At 39.6% G+C, this 21,345-nt stretch overlaps 1 protein-coding gene and 1 long non-coding RNA gene across 2 annotated transcripts; one reads left to right on the top strand and one right to left on the bottom strand.

Annotated features, from left to right (window-relative positions):
* Positions 1 to 48: 48 nt before the first annotated feature.
* LOC117446938 (adenosine receptor A1-like) lies at positions 49 to 7,535 on the top strand. Its single transcript, XM_034083463.2, has 3 exons — positions 49 to 790; positions 4,110 to 4,404; positions 5,039 to 7,535. Exons 1-3 carry the CDS (start codon positions 456 to 458, stop codon positions 5,417 to 5,419), a joined length of 1,011 nt encoding a protein of 336 aa, XP_033939354.1. The 5' UTR covers positions 49 to 455; the 3' UTR covers positions 5,420 to 7,535.
* A 6,374-nt stretch (positions 7,536 to 13,909) lies between these two features.
* On the bottom strand, positions 13,910 to 18,471 carry LOC139433815 (uncharacterized). Its single transcript, XR_011643217.1, has 4 exons — positions 17,646 to 18,471; positions 15,386 to 15,492; positions 14,936 to 14,996; positions 13,910 to 14,823 (listed from the first exon to the last, which is right to left on the bottom strand). It is a non-coding gene; the product is annotated as an uncharacterized lncRNA (long non-coding RNA).
* Between the last annotated feature and the right edge of the window lie 2,874 nt (positions 18,472 to 21,345).

Below are 21,345 nucleotides of genomic sequence, written 5' to 3'. Positions count from 1 at the left end.
CCAAAATAAAGAAAATACCCTGAGGAAAATAAACACTTGCCTAAACTTGAACCCCGGTGCATGAGCTTATATGACTCAGTTTAAACGGTAAAATAAACCACCAGTTTCCCAGTAGATACTTCAAACATCGCCTGACATTGGGATCTTGACTCATTTGAGATCCTGGGTTCCGTCCAGCCACCCCCTCCAGCAGGACGGCAGGGTGCACTTCATTATCGGAATTGATGCCTCCGACCGCATGGAGACCAAGTTGTGCGTCTTGCGCGCAGCTCGATGTCATGGAGCGGAACCTGGAATAATTCAGAGCAGCAGAGACTACCTCTACCTCTGTCGGACTCGGGATGTAAAACAAACCTAAGTCAGGCTGTCTCAGTCGGTGCCCACAAACTCTCGCAGGGACTCCCTCGCCGTGTTGTTTCTCTGCTGAGTGCACTCTGGCAGCAGCATCCGTGAACATGGCTCTGCCTTACCTTAAAGCCCTCTACATCGGGATGGAGGTGGTGATCGCCTTGTTGTCTGTCATCGGTAACGTGATGGTGGTCTGGGCTGTGCGTATTAACCGGTCTCTGAGAGACACCACGTTCTGTTTCATCGTCTCCCTGGCCTTGGCTGACATTGCGGTCGGGGCTCTTGTCATCCCCCTCGCCATAACCATCAGCATCGGACTCCAGACGCACTTCTACAGTTGCCTGCTGGTCGCCTGCACAGTGCTCGTCCTCACTCAAAGTTCAATACTGGCGCTCCTGGCCATCGCCATCGACCGGTATCTGAGAGTCAAAATACCCATGAGGTAGGCCTAAAGGTGAATTCTTCTCGATTCTTCTAGTTTACAATATATTGTCTGATTTACAGAAGCCTTTGTGTCTGGTTCGCTGCTCGGACCAAGGGTACCCAGCAGAGTGGCTATCCAAGGTTTCCATTCCAGCTGCAGCCAGAAATAGACTGTAATATGTTGCCTAGCGTAAAGGTGTGTCTGATGATTTTAATTATTTTACTGTTACCTTATTACAGGGGTACATTGACCTGATTGTTGTCTCTGAAATGACAGTGTGTCAGTGGCATGCGTGGTGTTCAAGGCAGAGTTTTTATCACAAGTTCAATTTATTTAAAAATTTATTCATTCATCATTTTATTTGTGTGTATATGTCCAACACAAAACTGTATCCCAGATACAAGCTGTAGACTGGAACCAAAAATATATCAAACTAATCTTACATTAACTGTCCTCTTCCCCACATATAATTAAGTAACACAGATAGTTTGAAAATTAAATGTCTTTGGAAGAATAAAACACGCTTTGTGGTTAGAATATTTTTTTCTAGTTTTCCAGTAATTTAATAAATACCCGGGATGGCAGTTAGACTGATAGATGGATGAAATCGGATTATCTTGTTGCACACAAATAATTTGATTTACTTTTTTGATTTTACTTTTTATATTTAAATATATATCAAGATTGGAACAACATTATTATCCTCAGGATCCAAAGCTAATCCAGGCCCATTATGTTTAAAGCTGACATATTTCAAATATATGGGGGAACAGCGGTTTTCCAAGCTGAGCTAAATATGTACAAGCACCATGTGGAGGTCATCAATGTTAGATTTATGTATTTAGTCCTTATGATCTTTTTTTGGTTTGTTAATCACTAACTTGATGGTAAACTGACATCTCCGTTTCAGGGTAACTTCGACATTTCGAAATTGTGAGGCAGGGCTCATCATACTGTTCTCATCAGTCCTGTTTCCTTGCCCATAATTTTACTGAAAACTCAAGTTTCCACTTCAAGTTGGATAATTGGGGAATTAATCTAGCAGAGGATGCATGATTGGTCAATCGGCTCATGGTGGCTGGTTGAAGGATTGCGTAATTTTTCAAGCTGGCAACAACACACACATAGAAACATGCACCCACGCTGCTGAACTATCACTCAGAGGACATTTACACAGGTTGCAGCAAAACTAAACAGGGATTATTGTGTATACTGTATGATCTCATTATCAGTTCCCTGCAGGGTTTCTCAGCACTTCACATGACACATTGGATGTAGTGACAGAAGGAGGTAATGGATAGATATATCTCACAGTTTATCAATTCAAAACTGGACATTTGTTGTAGATGTGTTTCATGTAAAAAATATATTGTAACACTTGTAAATATTGTCCTCAACCTCAGGATTGCAAAGTGTGCTTCCCAACAAAGCAATCACTTTTTATAGATTCACTTAATCTGAGAAAATGTATTTCCATTCACTGGTGATTCATTTAGGCCATATACTCACATCTGGTCATGATCAGATTTTAGAGTGTATTGTATTACTGTCTCATGCTGAATTTTATTGTGTCAAGAAATGTAGTCCCCCTCCCCTAACCTCCCCAGGGACTCTATACTGGCACACAGTTTAACAGCCACTGATTGCTTTTTATAGCGGAGGTGGTATGGAAGCACACTCTCTTGATAAGAGTGGTGTGCTTGACATTTTAAAATGTCCCTAGCATTGCTAGTGTCCTTAGCTGGAGGATTTGATTTAGCAGGTGGTAGACGTGAATGAAAATCTCACAAGAAGGTATAGATAAATGTAGAACAGCCGAGTGCAGTAAGTGATTATTATTATGGCAGACAGACAGCTGATATGTAGGGAGACAGACAGCCAAGCTTTACAGGCAGCAACAGAGAGTTATATACAAACAAAATAAAAACCTGTTGTGACAGGAGTATTCATTCACACGTCCTGTGTTGTGTCTGACTCATCCTGGCTGAGCTCCTGAGTGAGTGTGCTTTATGTGACAGAGAGTGAAAGGCGAGGGCAACTGAGAGACAGTAAATGAGGGGGATAATATGACAGTTTGGCTCTGGCACATTTCTCAGTGGGTTTCTTTGTTAGCATTAGTGAAGTTAGGCAGGGAGCAGTCTTGATAGGAAGAGAAATGTGCCTCTTGCAAAAGAGTGAGAGCAACATCATTGAGTCATGCCTTCTGATTGAGTAAGGTCTGATTCTTAGAAATAAGGGTTAAATTACAAAAATGAGGAACGTGGTCTACCAAAATAATGTCCGTTCAACAATGACTGATTCACAGACCTGTCCAATAGCAGACCTTTGTGTGGGAGAGACAGGATGAGGGTCATCCTATTACGATGACAATGATCTGCAGGTGGTTGCGTTTACACCAATAACTCCCACAGTTTTTGAATGAAAAAGAATTAAAAGTAACTGGAATTCTACAATATACAGTATGTCAGTCCAACACATCCACAATACAGTGTTGAGGAACCACTTCATCCACTCACCCTGTGTGACCTTAAATTCTTGAAGAAAACATTGTTTTTCCTCTCTGCCTCCACAATGAACATTATTTTTAAAACATGGATTAATGCAACTCATATTAGAATTTTTACTTGTCAGGACTTGCAAGGCAATGTTGGACTGTTTATGGGTTTGTGTTTCAAATGCTAAGTTTGAGCAAATATCGATATGTTTGGGAAGTCAACATTCAGATGGATTAATACGATTTGGATTATACTGCAAGAATTATTTGAGAGTTGTAAATTAATGGTTTAGTATTGTTTTGTTGTTGTTAAACGCATCCCAGTGTTTTCTGATCCTTTATAAGTTGTGGAGATATGAGAGGAAAACAAATTCTCCCCAATAATTTAAAGTAATATGGGTGAGCAATTAATAGACACTGTTTTGTTGTTGTTGTTGTTGTGGGTAAGTATTTCTTTAAAGAGAGATGCAACTTTTGAAGGAATGTTGATGTCTTTATGGTATCTTGTTTTCTTATTATCGAAGAATCAACCATTGCCTAACTGGTTTAGAAACATCTCCACCAAGGACTGCAGTTGAAAGTTAGCCACTTGACTTACACAGTTAATGAATATGTACTAAAGGTTAAATGAAAAATAAATAACACAATTTTCCTTAACAAATGAAACTTTAAGACCCTTTTCCGCTTCTTTTTTTAGCGAGAGTGGATTCATTTAAAGTTAGAGTTCACTTAAAGGGTTTGAACAACAAGTTTCACAAAATGAATTGTTATAAATAATTTGTAGTAATTAATATGTTTTATTGGATTTAATTAAAAACAAGATCTTCTCCCTTGTCGCCATAGCTACAAGCGGGTGGTGACTCCTCGTCGAGCTGGCACGGCCGTGTTACTGTGTTGGCTGGTGTCCATCATAGTGGGCCTCACGCCCATGTTGGGTTGGAATAACCTGCAGTTTCTCCGTGACAATGGCTCCCTGCTCACTGATGACCTCCTGGTGACCTGTGAGTTTGAGACGGTCATCAGCATGGACTACATGGTCTACTTCAACTTCTTTGGCTGGGTTCTGCCGCCTTTGCTCCTCATGCTCGCTATCTACATCGAGATTTTTTACATGATCCACAAGCATCTCAACAAGAAGGTGAGGTAGTCCTCTTCATTTTTTCTTGTGTCTTCAAATGAAAGGTCACCTATTGTGCAAAATACACTTTGTCATGTATTTTATACATAAACATGTGTTTATGTGTTAAGAGATTCTAAAAGTTTCTGGAAAAAAGATTCACTCACTTTTTCTCCTGATCCATTTCTATAAAAACCTGTCTGAAAATGAGCTGATCAGATTTTGGCCACTTTAAGATGTCATAACGAGTGTTTGGCTTGTGTAACCATTAGCCAATCAGTAACCAAGGTAACCCCCGCCCCCCACTTATCACCTGAATCTCCTCCTAGAGCACCATTGTGCATTCTTTTTAACCAAATATCTCTCAGAGGGGCGAGGGGAGGGGCTCCTTTTCATCTAAAGTAACAGACAGAGAATCAGCTCTTTTGAAACAGGGCTGAAACAGAGGGGATTATGGGATGTTGCAATGATCTGTTTGGTGTTTCGAGCAAAACACTTCAGAGACATGTTTTGTATATATCTGAGACCTATTATAAAGTAATGAAAAACAGTATAATAGGGGACCTTAAAATAGTATTTAAACAGACTTACTGTGAACTGGATAATGTAAAGTTAAACGTATTCGCTGATGATTTTCTTCTTTATCTCTCTGTAGGTGACAGCGAGCCACACAGACCCTAGCCGCTACTTTGGGAAGGAGCTGAAGCTAGCCAAGTCGCTCGCACTCGTTCTGTTCCTCTTTGCAGTTAGCTGGCTCCCTCTTCACATCCTCAACTGCATCACCCTCTTTTGGCCTGCCTGTGATAAGCCCATTTCCCTCATTTACATCGCCATCATCCTAACCCATGGCAACTCTGCGGTCAACCCAATCGTGTACGCTTTCCGCATCAAGAAATTCCGCACAGCGTTCAGGAAAATCTGGACACAGTACATGCTTTGTCAGGATCCAGTGGGTCGGCTTCCTCAAAGAGGGAGCCAGAGAGGACGTGAGAGGAGGCTGAGGCAGAATGACGATGATTATGATGATGATGTGTGAATCTTGGCAACTCATTGGATTGCTGTGTTACTGTTAGGTTTCACACCACTGGTTCACACATGGAAAATACTTTACTTTCATGCTCGAGGGACTACTGGTCAAAATGGCCTGAATGGTATCGCAGGATGTCAGACGGATGAAAGAGTTGAGGAAACTCCATCATGGACTGGCTGATTACCTCCATCCAACGAACTCTGAGAGGGCAGGACGTCAAATCACCGTGGATACAACATAAACATCCTATATCAGACTTTAAATTGAATAAGGCTGATTGTTTATTTCTCCACTGGCTGAATGTTGAATGAGATAAGGGGCTTCAACACCAACCTGTTGAACTTTAATCAGTAAGTCTATATCTGTAGCGACTACGGTACAAAAGTAGTGTATACTTTATTGTATTTTTGACCTTGATTAAAACTCATGGCCTTTTCAATGTGAATCATTTCAAATAGTTAAGCATTGTACAAATTCATCTGTCGATTGAATGTTTCTCATAACTCTGTCATTATGCTGCTTTCAAATCCGTGTCTCAGTGCTGTACGATACCAGTCACCTCTGTGGAAACATTGGTATGGCTGCCTTTTTTTAGTTTGTATTTGAGTGTTGTATGTTTTGTAATAATGGACCAAGAGTCTCTTTAAATAAAGATGATGATGATGATGATGATGATGATGATGATGATGATGATGATGATGATGATGATGATGATGATGATGATGATTGTATTGTGTGATATATTCAGACATTTAGATATGTGGCCTTAAGGACAGAACATGTAATACAGAGGAACTAGGTATTCAGGAATCTGGTAAACCACTGGTGGGCAAGTAGGAAGTTTGCACAACTAGCGTCTTGGTTTGGGATGGACCATGGGCACAAGATTTACTGTATGCTGGCTACAAAGATGACCAAAAATATAAATTTGACCTACTTGGAATTACAACCCAGGAACTTCTGCCTGATGAAGTTGGTTTGGTTTGGCTACGCTATTATTGGTTGCAAAATAACTAATTATCCTCATGACCCTTACAGAAGTTTGGTGTAAACCAGCCCATGTGAAGTATACCTTTTTTTTGACGTACTAGGGACATTTGATTGAAACAATTAGCTGACTAATACCAGCTAACAGCGGTAGTTTAAAATAGCATCCATGCCAGAAGAAAACTTATAACGAATAATATTCTAAATGGACAATGGTGAAAAAGAGTGGTCCCCCATATTAGTAACTAAATAACTGCAGGACGGTGAATCTAAGGATTGTTGGAGCTCCTACATCCACTAAGCTTAATTTTATGTTGGTGATATTCATTTAAACCCTAAAATATTCCTCTACTGTACATGTATCACTACAAGCAGGTTTTACCTTTTTTTTTTTTTTTTTTACCTTTCTCCCCAATTATTTGTGACCATGTTGGGTTGCCAATATAGCATCATAAGCTGACCAGTGTTACCCTTTAATATGAATGAGATTTGACTTGAATACACATGTTGAGACAGAACTGCTGTTACACAATAAGTACTGTATGTAACTAATAAATATATAAATGTTAATAGGATATACTGTATATAATTATATCAATTAACAGCTTAATTTACAGTTTATCTCTGACATGTCCTTTTACAGCTGTTGAAGGAGAAGGCATAAAAAACCCAAGCATATCATTAAAGTTTTAGACAAACGGAGACAGGATAGTAATCAAGAAACGTAACAGCATATGGTGAGCCCTGATTTAAATTCATAATGAGGTACGTGCATTACTGTACTAGGTGGAAGGATTAAAATCCACTCCCTTGCAGAAATAGCATCCAACTTTCTCTCCGTGCTCGTCTGTATCAAGGCTATAACCATTAGTGGTGAGATGCCATTTGTGAACATTGATCTTCTGTCACTCGGCAGATACAGCTGCACATGTTTGAATCAGTGTTATGAGGGTGAGCGGGTAAGGTGGGACAGGGTGAAAGGATCACTGTTTACAAGGGAACCAGAAGGCAAGAGTTTACGTCTCTGCGGAGGTCAACAACTAGTCAATGTGATGCTTTCCAATCAGATAAACAGGCCTGTTAATATGAACCTGTTAAGACCTGTCGTTCTGAGCTGAAACTGTGTGTAACAACATATACCGTACACACACACACACACACACACACACACACACACACACACACACACACAACACACACACACACACACACACACACACACACACACACACACACACACACACACACACACACGCACGCACGCACACACACACACACACACACACACACACACACACACACACACACACACACAAACACACGCACACACGCACGCACGCGCACACACACGCGCACACACACACACACACACACACACACATTGTTTTTGACAAGTATACTCACTGTATTACTAATGCTGCTCTTGTAAACTTGATTATTTTCTGTATGTATTATGCTTTTAAGGCCACTTTGTGTGAACGTTGATATTATACAAGATATGTACAAGATAAGATATTAAAACATCTTTCAAATGATTTGTCTTTTAACAAAAATCCAGAAGGAAAATGTGTTTCTTTGAGCCCATTCATTAAACTATGGTTGGGGGATTGGGTTATGTCCAACACATTGTCTTTTTTGATGCAACCGCTTTTAGTATTTTTAATACTACACACGTATAGTGGCTTTAAGTTTTGATCTGTTATATTTGACTAGACCAGTGTGATAAATTAAACATGATTTGTGCAATATTCTCTGATGTACATTAACAATGTCAAAAGGAAGTGTATAATTCATGTAGTCAGACATTGTTATTCAGAAACAGTTGCTAGAGATTCAGATAGTTCTAACAATGTGAGTAAGTGGGTTGATAGATGGGTTAACAACACTGAAAGGGGACTCTTATTTTGGCTGATATGAACATGTTGTCAATACAGTTTATGTTAACTGCTGTGCTGCGGGGAAAAACTCATACTGTATAAACTAAAGTAACTTACATCATGGGTGCTGACTCATAATTTGATGACAGGTGTTGTCAAGTAGTTCTGAAATTCTACAGAAGTCATTTAACAAGTCAACCAAGTGTTGTCTATATTGCTCAATATCACACATTACTCATTTGTCTTAGGGGCTTTAATGACTGTGCAGCATACGACACCCAGGGCTGCCCCTGGCCAACTTGAGGCCCTACTACGCACTCTGCGTGATCTGCGTGTAGGGAGGGGCGGCCCCGGCGACACCTTCTGTCCCCAGACCCTTGCAGCGCACAAGGAAAAACAACCCACAATTTACGAACAACACAAGATCATAACTCAATTTTCAAAAGACAGAACTTCTCTTTCATTTTTGCTTACTCTATCTGCCAAATCAACACACTCATACAGACATATCAAAGCAAGTGCACCCTGAAGTGAAGATGTTGACACTCTGCATGATACAAACAACATTTATTAAATCCTTTTATATTGAATCTTTTAAGATCTAGGAGATCTTAGATGTATTTTATAAAACTTACCTGCAGGAACATTTTGAATAATAATACATTTTTTCAACAGCAATCATTTAAGACTGCCGCGGCCGCAGGTGTCAAGGCCGATTAATCTTACCCAGGAATTGCTGAATGTGTGTAGTTGATATGTAAATATATACTTCAGAAATCAAAATCAGAAATCCTTTATTAGTCCCACAGTAGGCCTACTTTCTTTAAAATGTAAATATCCACCCTTTATAGATCGCAGCTCTTTCTGTGGTGAAACATTATTTCCTCCTTTACCCTGTAAAGTTTTTAGCTGTGGATCTGCCTCCCAGCTGCTTCATATCTTCCGCCAAACAGCAGCACAGAGATGTTGGACCACTTGACTTTGGGAGTGGTCGTGAATATCCGCTACAGCATACATGTACATAAATCAAATATATACACACCAAGCCAATGGACTTGAAATTAAATGTTCTGGGAAGAAGGCATTGGGATTGTGTTTTGTCAAGACTGTCAGCAAGAATTTCTCACATATTTACAAGCAACCTTGACTTGTAACCGTTAACACAGAGGTGAACACCCACAGCCTTAACATGCCAGTGTGCACTGCAGCGACAGAAAAGCAAGCTCTGTGATCACAACTGAGAAAAAAATAATGTTTTCTTAGTTTAAAATACCATTCCAACAAGTAAACAATCTGCAAAAGAAGAACAACTGTATTTAACTATAGATCCAGGCTTGTTGTTTATGTGTTGTCTTTAACAATCACAAACCCTTCAACACTGACATCCAAGGATTGAAAATGGTCAGTACTGCCCTCTGCTGCTTAGCCGTGAAACTAAATATGTGGTGGAGACATTTTATCTAATGTTAAAAAAAGGATATCTATATACGAAATAGTTCAGGTCTGTATACCAGGTTAAGAACAAATGAATTATCTCAAAAACACTCCCTTATCTAATCTTATTTGTGTAACTATAATGAAGACATGTGTTGTAAGTCTTGTTCGTGTTATTTAACCTGCCATTTATATGACATAATTTTTTTCTACTGCCATAGTTTTTTCCTGTGATAATGGGAAGAAAAGGTTTTGTTAATTGATATAAAACACTTGTGATTGTAAGAGTAAGATAAAGTAGTAATGTCATCATAGTACAGGACAATTATTACATTTGACTTTAAAATAAAAGGGCTAAAGGCTTCATTTCAAATAATTTTCCCATTTATTATTGAAACAATAATCAGGTTTTAAATTCAAAACATTGAATTAAAACGTTTACATCACTTTTCAAATGATGCAAGTTTGTGCTTGGAATGACCAAACCAACATATTTTCACTTGTAGCTAAGATATCAAAGTTTCTAAATATACCAAACGGCTCCTACTTCATGTAAACAAGTATGTTGCATGCATTGTCTAAAACGTGTTCGGTGTAAGTCAAGTACAACAATGTGCTTAAGGCATTCAGCAAAATAAAAAATAAAAAAAGGAATATAAAGACTCAAAAGCTTAAACATTGGAATGCTTCTATAATTCTGTGGAAAAATAAGCAACATAAATCAACACATTCAAGTATCTTTGAAAGTGCACCCATGATGGCACGCCCTGATTGGGTGCACACAGTTAAGACAACTATGGAGGACAAATTGTGTATAGGATGAATTTAAAAGCTTTTTTTGGCACACACAAGAAGGCAAATAAATAATTAAATGTTAAATCGATTCAATTTATAGAAACTTGCAGAAACCCCATTGAACGCATGTGCATCAAATACATATGCAAAATGAGCCTACGTCATGGAGCGCGCATTGAATAGAAAATGCTAAACTAGTGAAAGCACTGGCTCGGTCCAGAATAAATCCAGCTGCTACATGTTATGATATCAAGTGTCTTCTGATTCAAATTAAACGTATTAATAAGAATTATGTAATTTACTTAAATCATTGTTTGTTTGCTTTATAATAAATGATCTGGAATTTCAAGTGATTCATGTTACTTCTTCACCAATTAACCAATGTCAGTAGGAAGTGAAACTAAGTCTAACAACAGCTGGCATCCCTTTTATCAACACCCGTAAAAAACACATGATTACATTAACCTGGGGCGTGGAATTCCGTAGCACATGATGTTAAGGTCAGATTATTTTAAACAGAAACTGAAATTCTAAGGAAGGGATTTAGAAGGTTTTCAGGTGTTGGTCTGTGTGATTGAAAAAACCCTGAAGACAGATTGCAGACTGATATAATGCCTCCACAAGGTCATCTGGTGAATAGTGTTGTTCAGGTTGGTATACTCCATCCCAGGGAGGCTGGTTCGGCATGATTCAGTCTCAAATGCTCACTTGGTCCTGAAACAAACACAAAATTACAGTTTGCTAAATAATCCAGTCCCTCAGAACAAAATTGACATGGGACTTAAAACAGAACGACAATGTACCGATTGCAGCTCCTTTAACTGCATTGTTTTAAATGGATAAAACATAACAAAACACTAAAGTCCAAACTGAAAATATATACTAAAAGTTGCTTTTACTGTATAATCAAGTAAAAAATGGCTGCAGAACTATGCAGGATACACATGCATATTGTACTGTAGATTCATTAATCTGTTCAGTTTTTTAAATGACCTAACACTGATTAGACATTCAAACCAAGGAAACATATTGTTTTGGTAGCAGTATGTTCAGATACAGGTGATATAAAAGAAATATCATCCAGGAAATGCAGTTTTAAAAAGTAGATAACTTTGGCGCACCAGAGCGTGGTTAAAATTAGAGCAGTGCTTTTATGAGTTAGTCTGCTGTTTCTAATGCAGCTGGATAAACGAGTTTAGGGCAGTTTCATTTTACGAGAATTAACAGCCTTCGAGGAAGTGGTGTAATACCAGCTCGGTAACCACGAGGGCACAATGCAGTATTGCTTCAGTAATTTGATGATCAGGCTTAGTGGTTTTGTAAAACTACGTGAATGAAAAACACACATAATTGTAATCTGTGCGTTGTGTTTGGTTTAACATATTGATGTCATAAATATGAACACTCATGAGGTTCAAATAGAAAGTGCAATAGTCCAAAAACTTGACCCTTGCAACAATTTACATCTTATCTCAGTCTCCATTACCTTTTGATATTGTAGTTTTCCACCTGTACTGACCTGAGCAAGTAGTAGTAAGTAGTAATCTAAATTCAGAAAAAATAAAAATGACTTCATACCCATCCGCCTTGCTGGGTCACCCATGGGCCCACACGCCTGTTGAGGAAAGCATTCATGGCACTCTGGACCTTATTTTTCAACTCTGGGGATGACTTCCAGACATAAAGTCCGAAGGCCACTGAGGCCTTGATCAGCTGCACCTCTAAAGCCACTTCAGCCTTCTCACAGACCTGAAACTGGATAATGGCGTCCACCCCGTGGCTGAACGCTGCTTCTATTGCCTAGGGAGAAGACCATCAATTATTAAGACATCATAGTAACGGGTCCTGACTACAGCCAAAATACACCAGTCCTTTAAAAGTTTGGAAACACAAAAAAACTCAAACTAAATGTGGATCTAGTTTATAATGTTTTCATTGTTTTGTGGCTGTACACATTGATTTCTAGAAGTTTGATTTTAAAATACAAGCAGTTTTAAGCTACTGATGATTGAGTTAGTTACTAAAGAACAGTGTTATTAGATATTTTATCCAGCATTTCCAGGTTGACTAACAAAATTACATTTCAGCCCAATGCAGAGTAAACTGGTCAGTGTGTGTGTGTGTGTGTGTGTGTGTGTGTGTGTGTGTGTGGGTGTGTGTGTGTGTGTGTGATCTGGCTGCTAAATATTGGCAACAGTCAAAAGCAAACACTTTCTCCCCTCAATCTCTGATCCACTGAATGCCATTGTTTGATTAAGATGTGTCACAGGCAGAGCAAGGACAATAACTACCTTCAGATGAATGGTAAAATGTAAAACAAATTATAAAAACATATCAAGTACAATTATTATATCTAAAGCATTTTCAGTCTGTGTACCTCTTGTGCTACGGCGTGCTTCAGGTCTTTCATTGCAGCTTTAAACAGGACATCGTCATTAAGGGAATCAGCCACACTCCTCAGTTTTTCACTTATTATAACTGGGTCAAAATGTCCATCTGAAGAAAAGAAAAAAACGATATAACATAATAAATGTGACAGCAGACTACACAGGTCTATTTACTGTACTGTAGGCCTGCCTATATTTGGGAATACGTGTTTATCAGCCACCTATGGCCTGTTAACAACAACAACAACAACAACAACAAAGGAAATCTGGTTCTGACAGACAGGTTAACAGGGCAAAAAAATGTAACGTACACGGACAAACCTAATTATTGCGTAAGCCTGTACTGTACTGAAGAGGATGTGTTAAGGCTACATATCGTGTCGTGTTGTTCGAACATAAACTCTGCTGATGTAGAAAAACAATATCAATATAGGCTATTAAAGCCTATGAACTATCACTAATTCGATTTCTCGTTTTGCACATGAAAATAAAAGTCCACTCACTGTATCTAACGTTAACAGTTAGCATGCACCTCCTCGGTACAGCTGATATCACACACGAGCACTTTACATAATTCACGGAGAGAAACAATAACTAACCTTCGCTCCCTGGGGGGCTGTCGACCTCCAATCCAGCATCTATTTTACGAAGAGCAATATCATCATCATCGTCAAATAGATATCGGATTATTTCAGAAGTCTGCCACTCGACAAGATGTGAATCTGGAGCCATCGCTGCTTCACATCGGACAGCGCGCGCAGCTGCTTGACGGGGAGCTATATCTTGAACTTCCGGTGTTCAAACACTCTCAACGTCACAACGTCTATGGTCACAACCAGAGCTATTTAATAGAAGAGTTACGACACCGGAAGTCCAAAAACGGTTATCGTCACGTGGTTCATGTAGACGAGGGATCGTTCCCCGGAAGTTCATGGCGGGCAATGTGAATGCATTGATAACAGGAGATAGAACTACGATTTTTGGTAATTATTAGTGAATAAAGGTTTTGATTTGCAATATTTATACAACAAATCGATATGTGTATGTATTTACATCAATATGTTTTCAAAAATAAAATCGAATTTGCTAATATTAAGTGATAATATTAGGATTAGTGTGAACAACTAGTTTACATGTTACTAACAGTGCCTTGGTTAAAGAGCCTGTTGCTGTTTATTTATAGCTTTGAATTCTTTCAAACCAATAGTATCTTCTTAAACTTGTATGGTAGTCAGGAGGATCACTTTCTAATGTGTATTGATACATTTAGAGGGAGGGGATCTAAAGTAATGCTTTAAAATTCAGATTGGATCCATTTCTACCATTTTCTTAAATTCATGGTAGTTTCAGTAATCCCCTGGTAATTGAGGACACAAGTTATCTAAATGACTAATGTCGTCTTTATGGCTTTCAGAAAGGACAGGAGACCGACAGGATATGATGATGATGATGATGTTAAATGTGTTGCTTTAGGAACATCCATTGCAAATACATGGAATTCAATAAACATAGAAGAGCATATCATGCAGTTTGTCGGTGCCTTTTCCTCCGTGTTGTCCTGGTTTGCTGTGCTGCCTCCTAGTAGCCACCATGGTTTGATGTGCTGCCTGGGGATGCTCAAATCGCTCAGAGAAAGGAGTACGAATGTACGGCTTCCCCACTGACACAGAGCGGAGGAAAAAATGGCTGGCTCAAGTCAGCAGGAGCAATTTCACGACCAACAGCAACAAAATATGTGATTTATATACAAACACTGCATTTGCACTTTTTCACAAAACGAAAACCACACCATTGGGAAAGCTTAATGTTTTGTTTAATACAAAAAAACAGGGAAAGGCTTGAAAAACACTGAGAGTTGAGACTCAGGGTGCAGAGTGCGGGTCTCAGTGCAGGTATTCAGGCTCCATTGAACCCCCCTCTGGTTCTTGTGCTGAGAGAGGGAGTAACAGACAGGAGAAAGGGTTATACACACCTATATAGCACACCTATTGCCTTGGGGAGATAACGTGTTTACTTATATAAAACAGTAGTATTAAACGTACCTTGTGTTTTCACTCTCACTTAAGTCCCTCTCCCTTTGCCATCAATCCAGAATCAGCTGGGCTGCAACATTATACAGACAGGTAATAATCAACAGAATCACAAGGACACAATATGGCTCTGCTAAAAACACTCACTCTTACACGCACCAAAGTTATATTTATCTAATATTTAACTCCCTCCACCCCCGCATACAATCCCGTTTAGAAGCCCCTCTTCTCTAATTCAACATGTTGGACGAAATGACATAGAGAGAACGGAATTTACAATTAAAAGGCTGTTCAACGTGTGTTGCTAACTTGCTTCGGTATGCTAGCTTAATCTGTTATCTGTAAACGTTCCCTAAATCTACTAATTTAGGGATAATCCACTGACATCCTTTAATACACATGTTCATTTGAATCAGATGTACTGATAATATCCGCAATATACATCTTTAAACTTCTTCTTACCTTTAAAAGTCCGTCACGAACGGTCTATTATGCAGCAACTCCACAGCTCTGCCAGCCTTGGCGCTAACTTCCGGGGAACGATTGAGAGGCTCCACGATCCGCCATTGCTGTAAAAAAGTGGTCCATTGGAGTGAACGGAGATGTCGTAACTCTTCTATTAAATGGCTCTGGTCACAACCTATCATCTGTTATCATTGATTTGAATATTTTCGGCCAAACTTGGAAATGCAAGCTCTATTTCTGCTTAAGCCAATGATAGATTGTTCGCTGTATCCTTTGTAGAAAACAATGTAATTGTTACACTGTCTTTAAGGACAGATCAGATTTAATAAAACAAGTTGTAAAGGTACAACTGTGGGCTATATTGAGCTGAATTAAAAAAAGAGAACATTTGGCCAATAAACTGATCAAATAATGGCCATTGAGATAAGCAATGAACTGTCAAACAAGTAAGTGTTGGATTGCAACTGAGGTCTTGAACTGTTTGAACACGTACAATATGCAAACAGAAGTTTGTAACAGTATTTGTCTTGCGTCTTGGATTTATTTCAAAAATAATTTTAGATAACTATGAATTCAGCCCCGCCCACATTCAATACAAATGAGGTAATTCACTGTAATTGGTGCTCACAGCACTAAAACACATATTAAACCCCCCACACGTTTTAACTGTGTATATACAGTCAATATCCATTCAAAGGCCCCGATATGAATATTGTGCTTGAATGTGCCACTTTCCTCCATTGTATTGGGTGGGAGACAGATATCTCACAATACTTTGACAAATAGAAAGAACAGAACTTGCATTAAAGCAGCAGCATTTTAGTGCTTGCGTTGCCTGACATTGGCTAACCTCCATATAAAGGCTGATGACTGTGGCAACTGAAAGGCAGTATCAGCACATGTTTACACTGGAGTAAATCAGAAAGTCGGCCAGCTTCTCCAAACTGGATTAAAAGTAGATTATGTGTTAAAAAGCATCCATCCATCTTGGCAGGAGGTGACCCTGACAGACATTGAGCGTGAAGACAGGTCGTCAGTCAGACACATAAAGACAGATCACATCTGCTGGACTGTGGGAGGAAGCCAAAGAAAACCCACATGCAACCTCCTCACTGAAGTGCGAGGAGTACAGTATACCACTCAGTGGCGGTTCTAGAACATTTTACATGGGGTGGCAAAGGGGGGGCAAGAGATCATGCCAGGGTGGCATGGGAGGGCGGACAGTACGTGATATTTTACACTGTATATAACCTATTTATTGTTAATTCATGCCCTAACACAAGTGCTCTTAATGCACAAGAGAAACAAGGTGTTCAGACAAACAATCGGGTGCCCTTTGAGTCCCTCAAGCTTACTTCAATAATTGTAAATGAAAGGAAACTACAACATGTATTTTAAAGCAATTAATTAATGTTGTTTTGCATTACAAAAAATGTGTTGTCTTAGTATTAGACAGACATATTTGTATGTGCTCACTAAGCATTATTACATATTAATTTAATATTAAACGAATCAAAATGGCCAATTATTCCAAAATGCTGCTAATATAATCATATGCTTGTCAACTTTAACTGATCAAAAATAAATTCTGAAAAAATACTTGAATTATCTATGAAATTGCAATATTGACACACGTCCCTCAGTTTGTTTCAACCCCGTCACGCCATACCATTTACCCTCCTATTAAAATAATGGATCAGTCCATGTGTGATCTGCATTGAGGGAATTACATCACAAAAGTGTCAGTTTCTTCTCTTACCTATATTTCAGTTTTTGTATTTTCAGGTTTAAGATTGACAATCTCAACATTTCAACTCTGTTATATGAATTAATAATGGTAAATAATTGTTTATTACAAAATAAACAATAGTTTTGCAAAATATTACAATGTTGTAATGTCCTTGATTTCCATGTGGTGCCATATCTTAGCTAAACAAGGTCTCATGCCTACTTTTTGTCAAAAACTTCAACCCTGTTAAATGTTTTTAAGTAAATTCCTAGTAATTATTTATATTTTGTGCCTGGGGTGGGAAAATGTAGTCCACTACCAGATGTTATGACCAAACATTTTGGTTTCAATTTTCAAAGATATAAAGACCCAAAAGGCACCCGATTCAGAGAATACTCTAATTCTGCATACTCTTCAGAGAGCTAAAGGTGACCTGTGCAGCAACACATTTCAATCAATAATTGTCAATACTAAGAGCTGCTAGATTGAGCTGCTGTAATGGAATATGTAAGGAGAATAAGAACATACCATGTGGTCCAGCTGGAGTTTCATCTGCCTCCTGATCCCTGCCTCTGGCCCTCTTTCTGATACTTCATCTTTATTCCTCACATATATTTCTTCTTCTTCACTGATGTCTTCATCTCCTCCTCTTCCTCCTGCTCTGACCCTCCTGGTCTCTTCATCTCCTCCTCTTCCTCCTGCTCTGACCCTCCTGGTCTCTTCAGTGAACTCTCTTTTCCTTTTCCTCTATCTGTTCGTCCTGATCTCTTCTCAGATATGTCTTTTTGTTGTTGTTGAATCACTCCTATACTCTGGCCTGCAAGAGTCTACTTGTGAAAAGCACTGGTACAAATGCTTGTATAACTTTACACGTTAGGGCCATGTAGCCTAGCTAATAAGTAGCATATCATCAGAAAGTATTTATCAAACGCACACAGGCAGCTGTGGTTAGATCCAGTTTTTACGGTAAGGGATGTATCCTGGTTTCATTGATCTGGCCTCATGGCTGTGATGTGTAGTTTACGTGAATTTAATAGTAGGCTACCGCATAGTTTAGCAAAGTGAACGATCTCCCAGCTAACGCTATCTGCGTAGTATTTTGTAACGTAACGCCCCAAACAGCGCCCATCTGTTAAACGCTATCGATTAAACGGCAGCGTTTTATTAATATTTAGTTTCAAGCTCTCGTCCTTAGTAAAAACAAAACTAGTGGAAGGGGAAATGCTCCCAGGGGAAGCTGATCCATAGGTGCTGGGACAGCTCGCTCCCTCTCTGCAGCTCTGTGAGCCGCGGTCTGTGTGAACGCCGCTCCGCAGTTTAATGCAGGGCCGTAGCTGCGTTTTTAACGGGCCTAAAATGATATTTAAAATGATTCACTTTTAACTAATGTAAAGCTTGTTTCGTTGCTTGAGAATCTTGTGGAAATAGTGTAGGTTTGTTTTAGTACAATTTTAGGGAAACAAAAATTAGGGGGGCAGCTGGGGGGGAAAGGCTCTACTGTGGGGGGGCAGCTGCCCCCCCCCCCGTAGATCCGCCCCTGATACCACTGCACCATTTTACACATTAAATTAAATGCAACATGGGGTAAAAAACAAGGGTCTTTTTCTTGAAAAAAGATAACTGCAATAGATCAATAAAGAAACCTGATTGACATAATGGAAATACAAAACTAAAATACAGGAATAAAACTAAGGGAGGATATTTTGAATGTTTTTACAGCCGTAATAACTAAAAGTGCATGATTGCATGAGGAGCGTACAATTAGCAAAGCCACTGCCTCTACAAGTCATTGTGCATGTCTCCGTCCTGCTATGTGTTCAACTTATATGCCACACATATTACCTACTGTTAAATCATTTACAGGACCTAAAGCTCAATGGTTTTCTAATCTAATTAGAGACTGATTTACACCTGGGGTGCCAGACTGAATATAATTACCTGTAATTAACTACTTAGAAATTCAGTCTGACGGCCTCTACACACGGCGGCATGCGTTGCCGCTTGGCGGTGGGCGTGTCTTGAGCTTGGGGAGTCAACGCGAGCAACACGACCAACAACCAATCACATGAATGTCCCACCCCGGACATACAAAGCAAAGCATTCATGCTACATCCATGCTGGCTAAATATACTGTCTATGCTTGCTAGCTGTCCATTAAAAACGAAGTACACTGGATATAAACTCCCCAAACAAGCGAAAACCTACCAGTTTCACCCACTGTCTCTGCCACTGTCATGCCTGGCTCCTCCGGTTTGTATCCCTGTATGTAAAGAGGGACTGGTCATAGAGTACCGGGTGATTTCCTACCGCCACGATAATTTTCTCCTCCATTTTTTAACATATGGGAAATAACTGCGGTCTGGCTCTCCCAACATATTGGTTTGATTGGCTAGTGCTTGTACTGTCAGATTTGCATACGCGGCATTTGATTGGCTGACGCCTCCGTCGAGGCGACAAAAGTAGAACATTGCTCTACTTTTGCAGCGAGCACCGCGAGAGAAGCTACGCTTTGCTCCCACAATGCAGTTCGGCGAATCGTGACGTCACCCCATTCAAAGTGAATGGGCAGAAGCGTTGAAGCGGCAACGCACGCCGCCGTGTGTAGGGGCCGTGAGGGTCTGGCGACTCATAACTTTTGCATGGAAGGCAACTTTTATCATCATGAAGTGTAGCTTAAAACGAACTCTGGGTTAATCTCTAATAAGATAATTTGGTACGTGGTTATTTCTTGCTTTAATGAGTGTTGAGATATGAGGTATGAGGAGATATTGAAACACAGTATTTTCCACACAGCGGCGTGCGTTGAAGCTTCCAACGCTTCTGCCCATTCACTTTGAATGGGGTGACGTCACTTTTAGCCGAACTGCATTTTTGGAAGCGACGTGGAGCGTTGCTGACGTTGCTGGCTTCAAAAGTTGAGCAATGTTCAACTTTTGACGCCTAGTACAAGCGCTAGCCAATCAAACTGCGTGTATGCTGGGAGAGACTACGCAGGTCATTTCCTCATATTCAAAAAAATGGAGGGAAAATTCATTATAGCGGTAGTGAATCACCCTATGCTGTCAATACATTGAATCTGGCGCTTCTGACTTCTCTTGTATGATAATGTCCTTTTTGTTGCTCTTATGTGAGGAACTTCAATCCATAGAACATTTCCAAACATGATTTTCTGCACACCCACACACACTAGAGTTTTACCTCCAGAAGATGGCGACATTCCCCAACTGATGATGTTTTTGCTGAGTGCTGCCCCACCCTGGTTTTTACACAGGCAAACACTCACCCACAGACACTGACACACACACACACTCAATGAAAATAAATTGAAGAAAGTTGATGACCAAAGCATTTCCCAAGGCATCTGCATTATCCACTTGTATTAACATCTGTCTACTGCTGTTCATTCATACATGTTTGAGCCTGGCATGCACACACATCACAGAAACACAAAATGATCAATCACTTCCAGTGAGGTGTTTGTACTTTTCCATCTGACATTCACTCAACTACACGCTAACCAATTCTGCCCATGCATGTATGCTTTTACCTTTGTGCAGTGACCCGCAGTGTAAACCAAAGACAACAGATACATGATTCAGTTTAGAAACTATCAGGGGATTAAGAGTGTATCTTGCTGTATCTCTATCCTCATTCATAATCATAAAACTAATAATAATAAAATGAGTTTGTAACTTGTGTTTCCTCTTGCCAAGTCAAGCATCTCCTTGGGAAAAGCTCTGTCATAGATTCTGCCTATCAGCTATTTTATTTTGGCATTATTTTGTATTCCTCTCTCAAAACAGGAGCCAGCCACTTATCAGCATGCACTCTGTTTACCTGCCTTCGAAACCTATACAATTCTGCAGCCATATTGTGATCCAACATCCAACCACAAAATGTTCACACCACCAAACTAATTTGATTAAGGAGGTTATGTTATGGATAAATGTGTTGTTTTATTGTATATAATTGTTGTATTTTGTCTCTTTGCAGCAGATTATGCTCATCTTGGTCCAAAGTATTTGTTGCATACACTCCGCCTTGGCAGCTGCATTATTTGCGAGGACTGATGAAAACACTGAAAGAGCATGTTTCCTCCGCACATTGTACCCTGGGATGTCAGAGAATGAGATGGAAATTGGGTTGCCCAGTCAAGCAATTCCATCTCTTCTGGAAAGAATAAAGTCTTGATTAGGAAACATGCAGCAGGATAATCAGCAGGGATGTC

The sequence above is a fragment of the Pseudochaenichthys georgianus genome, chromosome 5, assembly GCF_902827115.2.
Source record: "Pseudochaenichthys georgianus chromosome 5, fPseGeo1.2, whole genome shotgun sequence".
Lineage (NCBI taxonomy): Eukaryota > Metazoa > Chordata > Actinopteri > Perciformes > Channichthyidae > Pseudochaenichthys > Pseudochaenichthys georgianus.
Note: the sequence above shows the minus strand (reverse complement) of the source record. Positions and strands in the feature narration are given on the sequence as shown.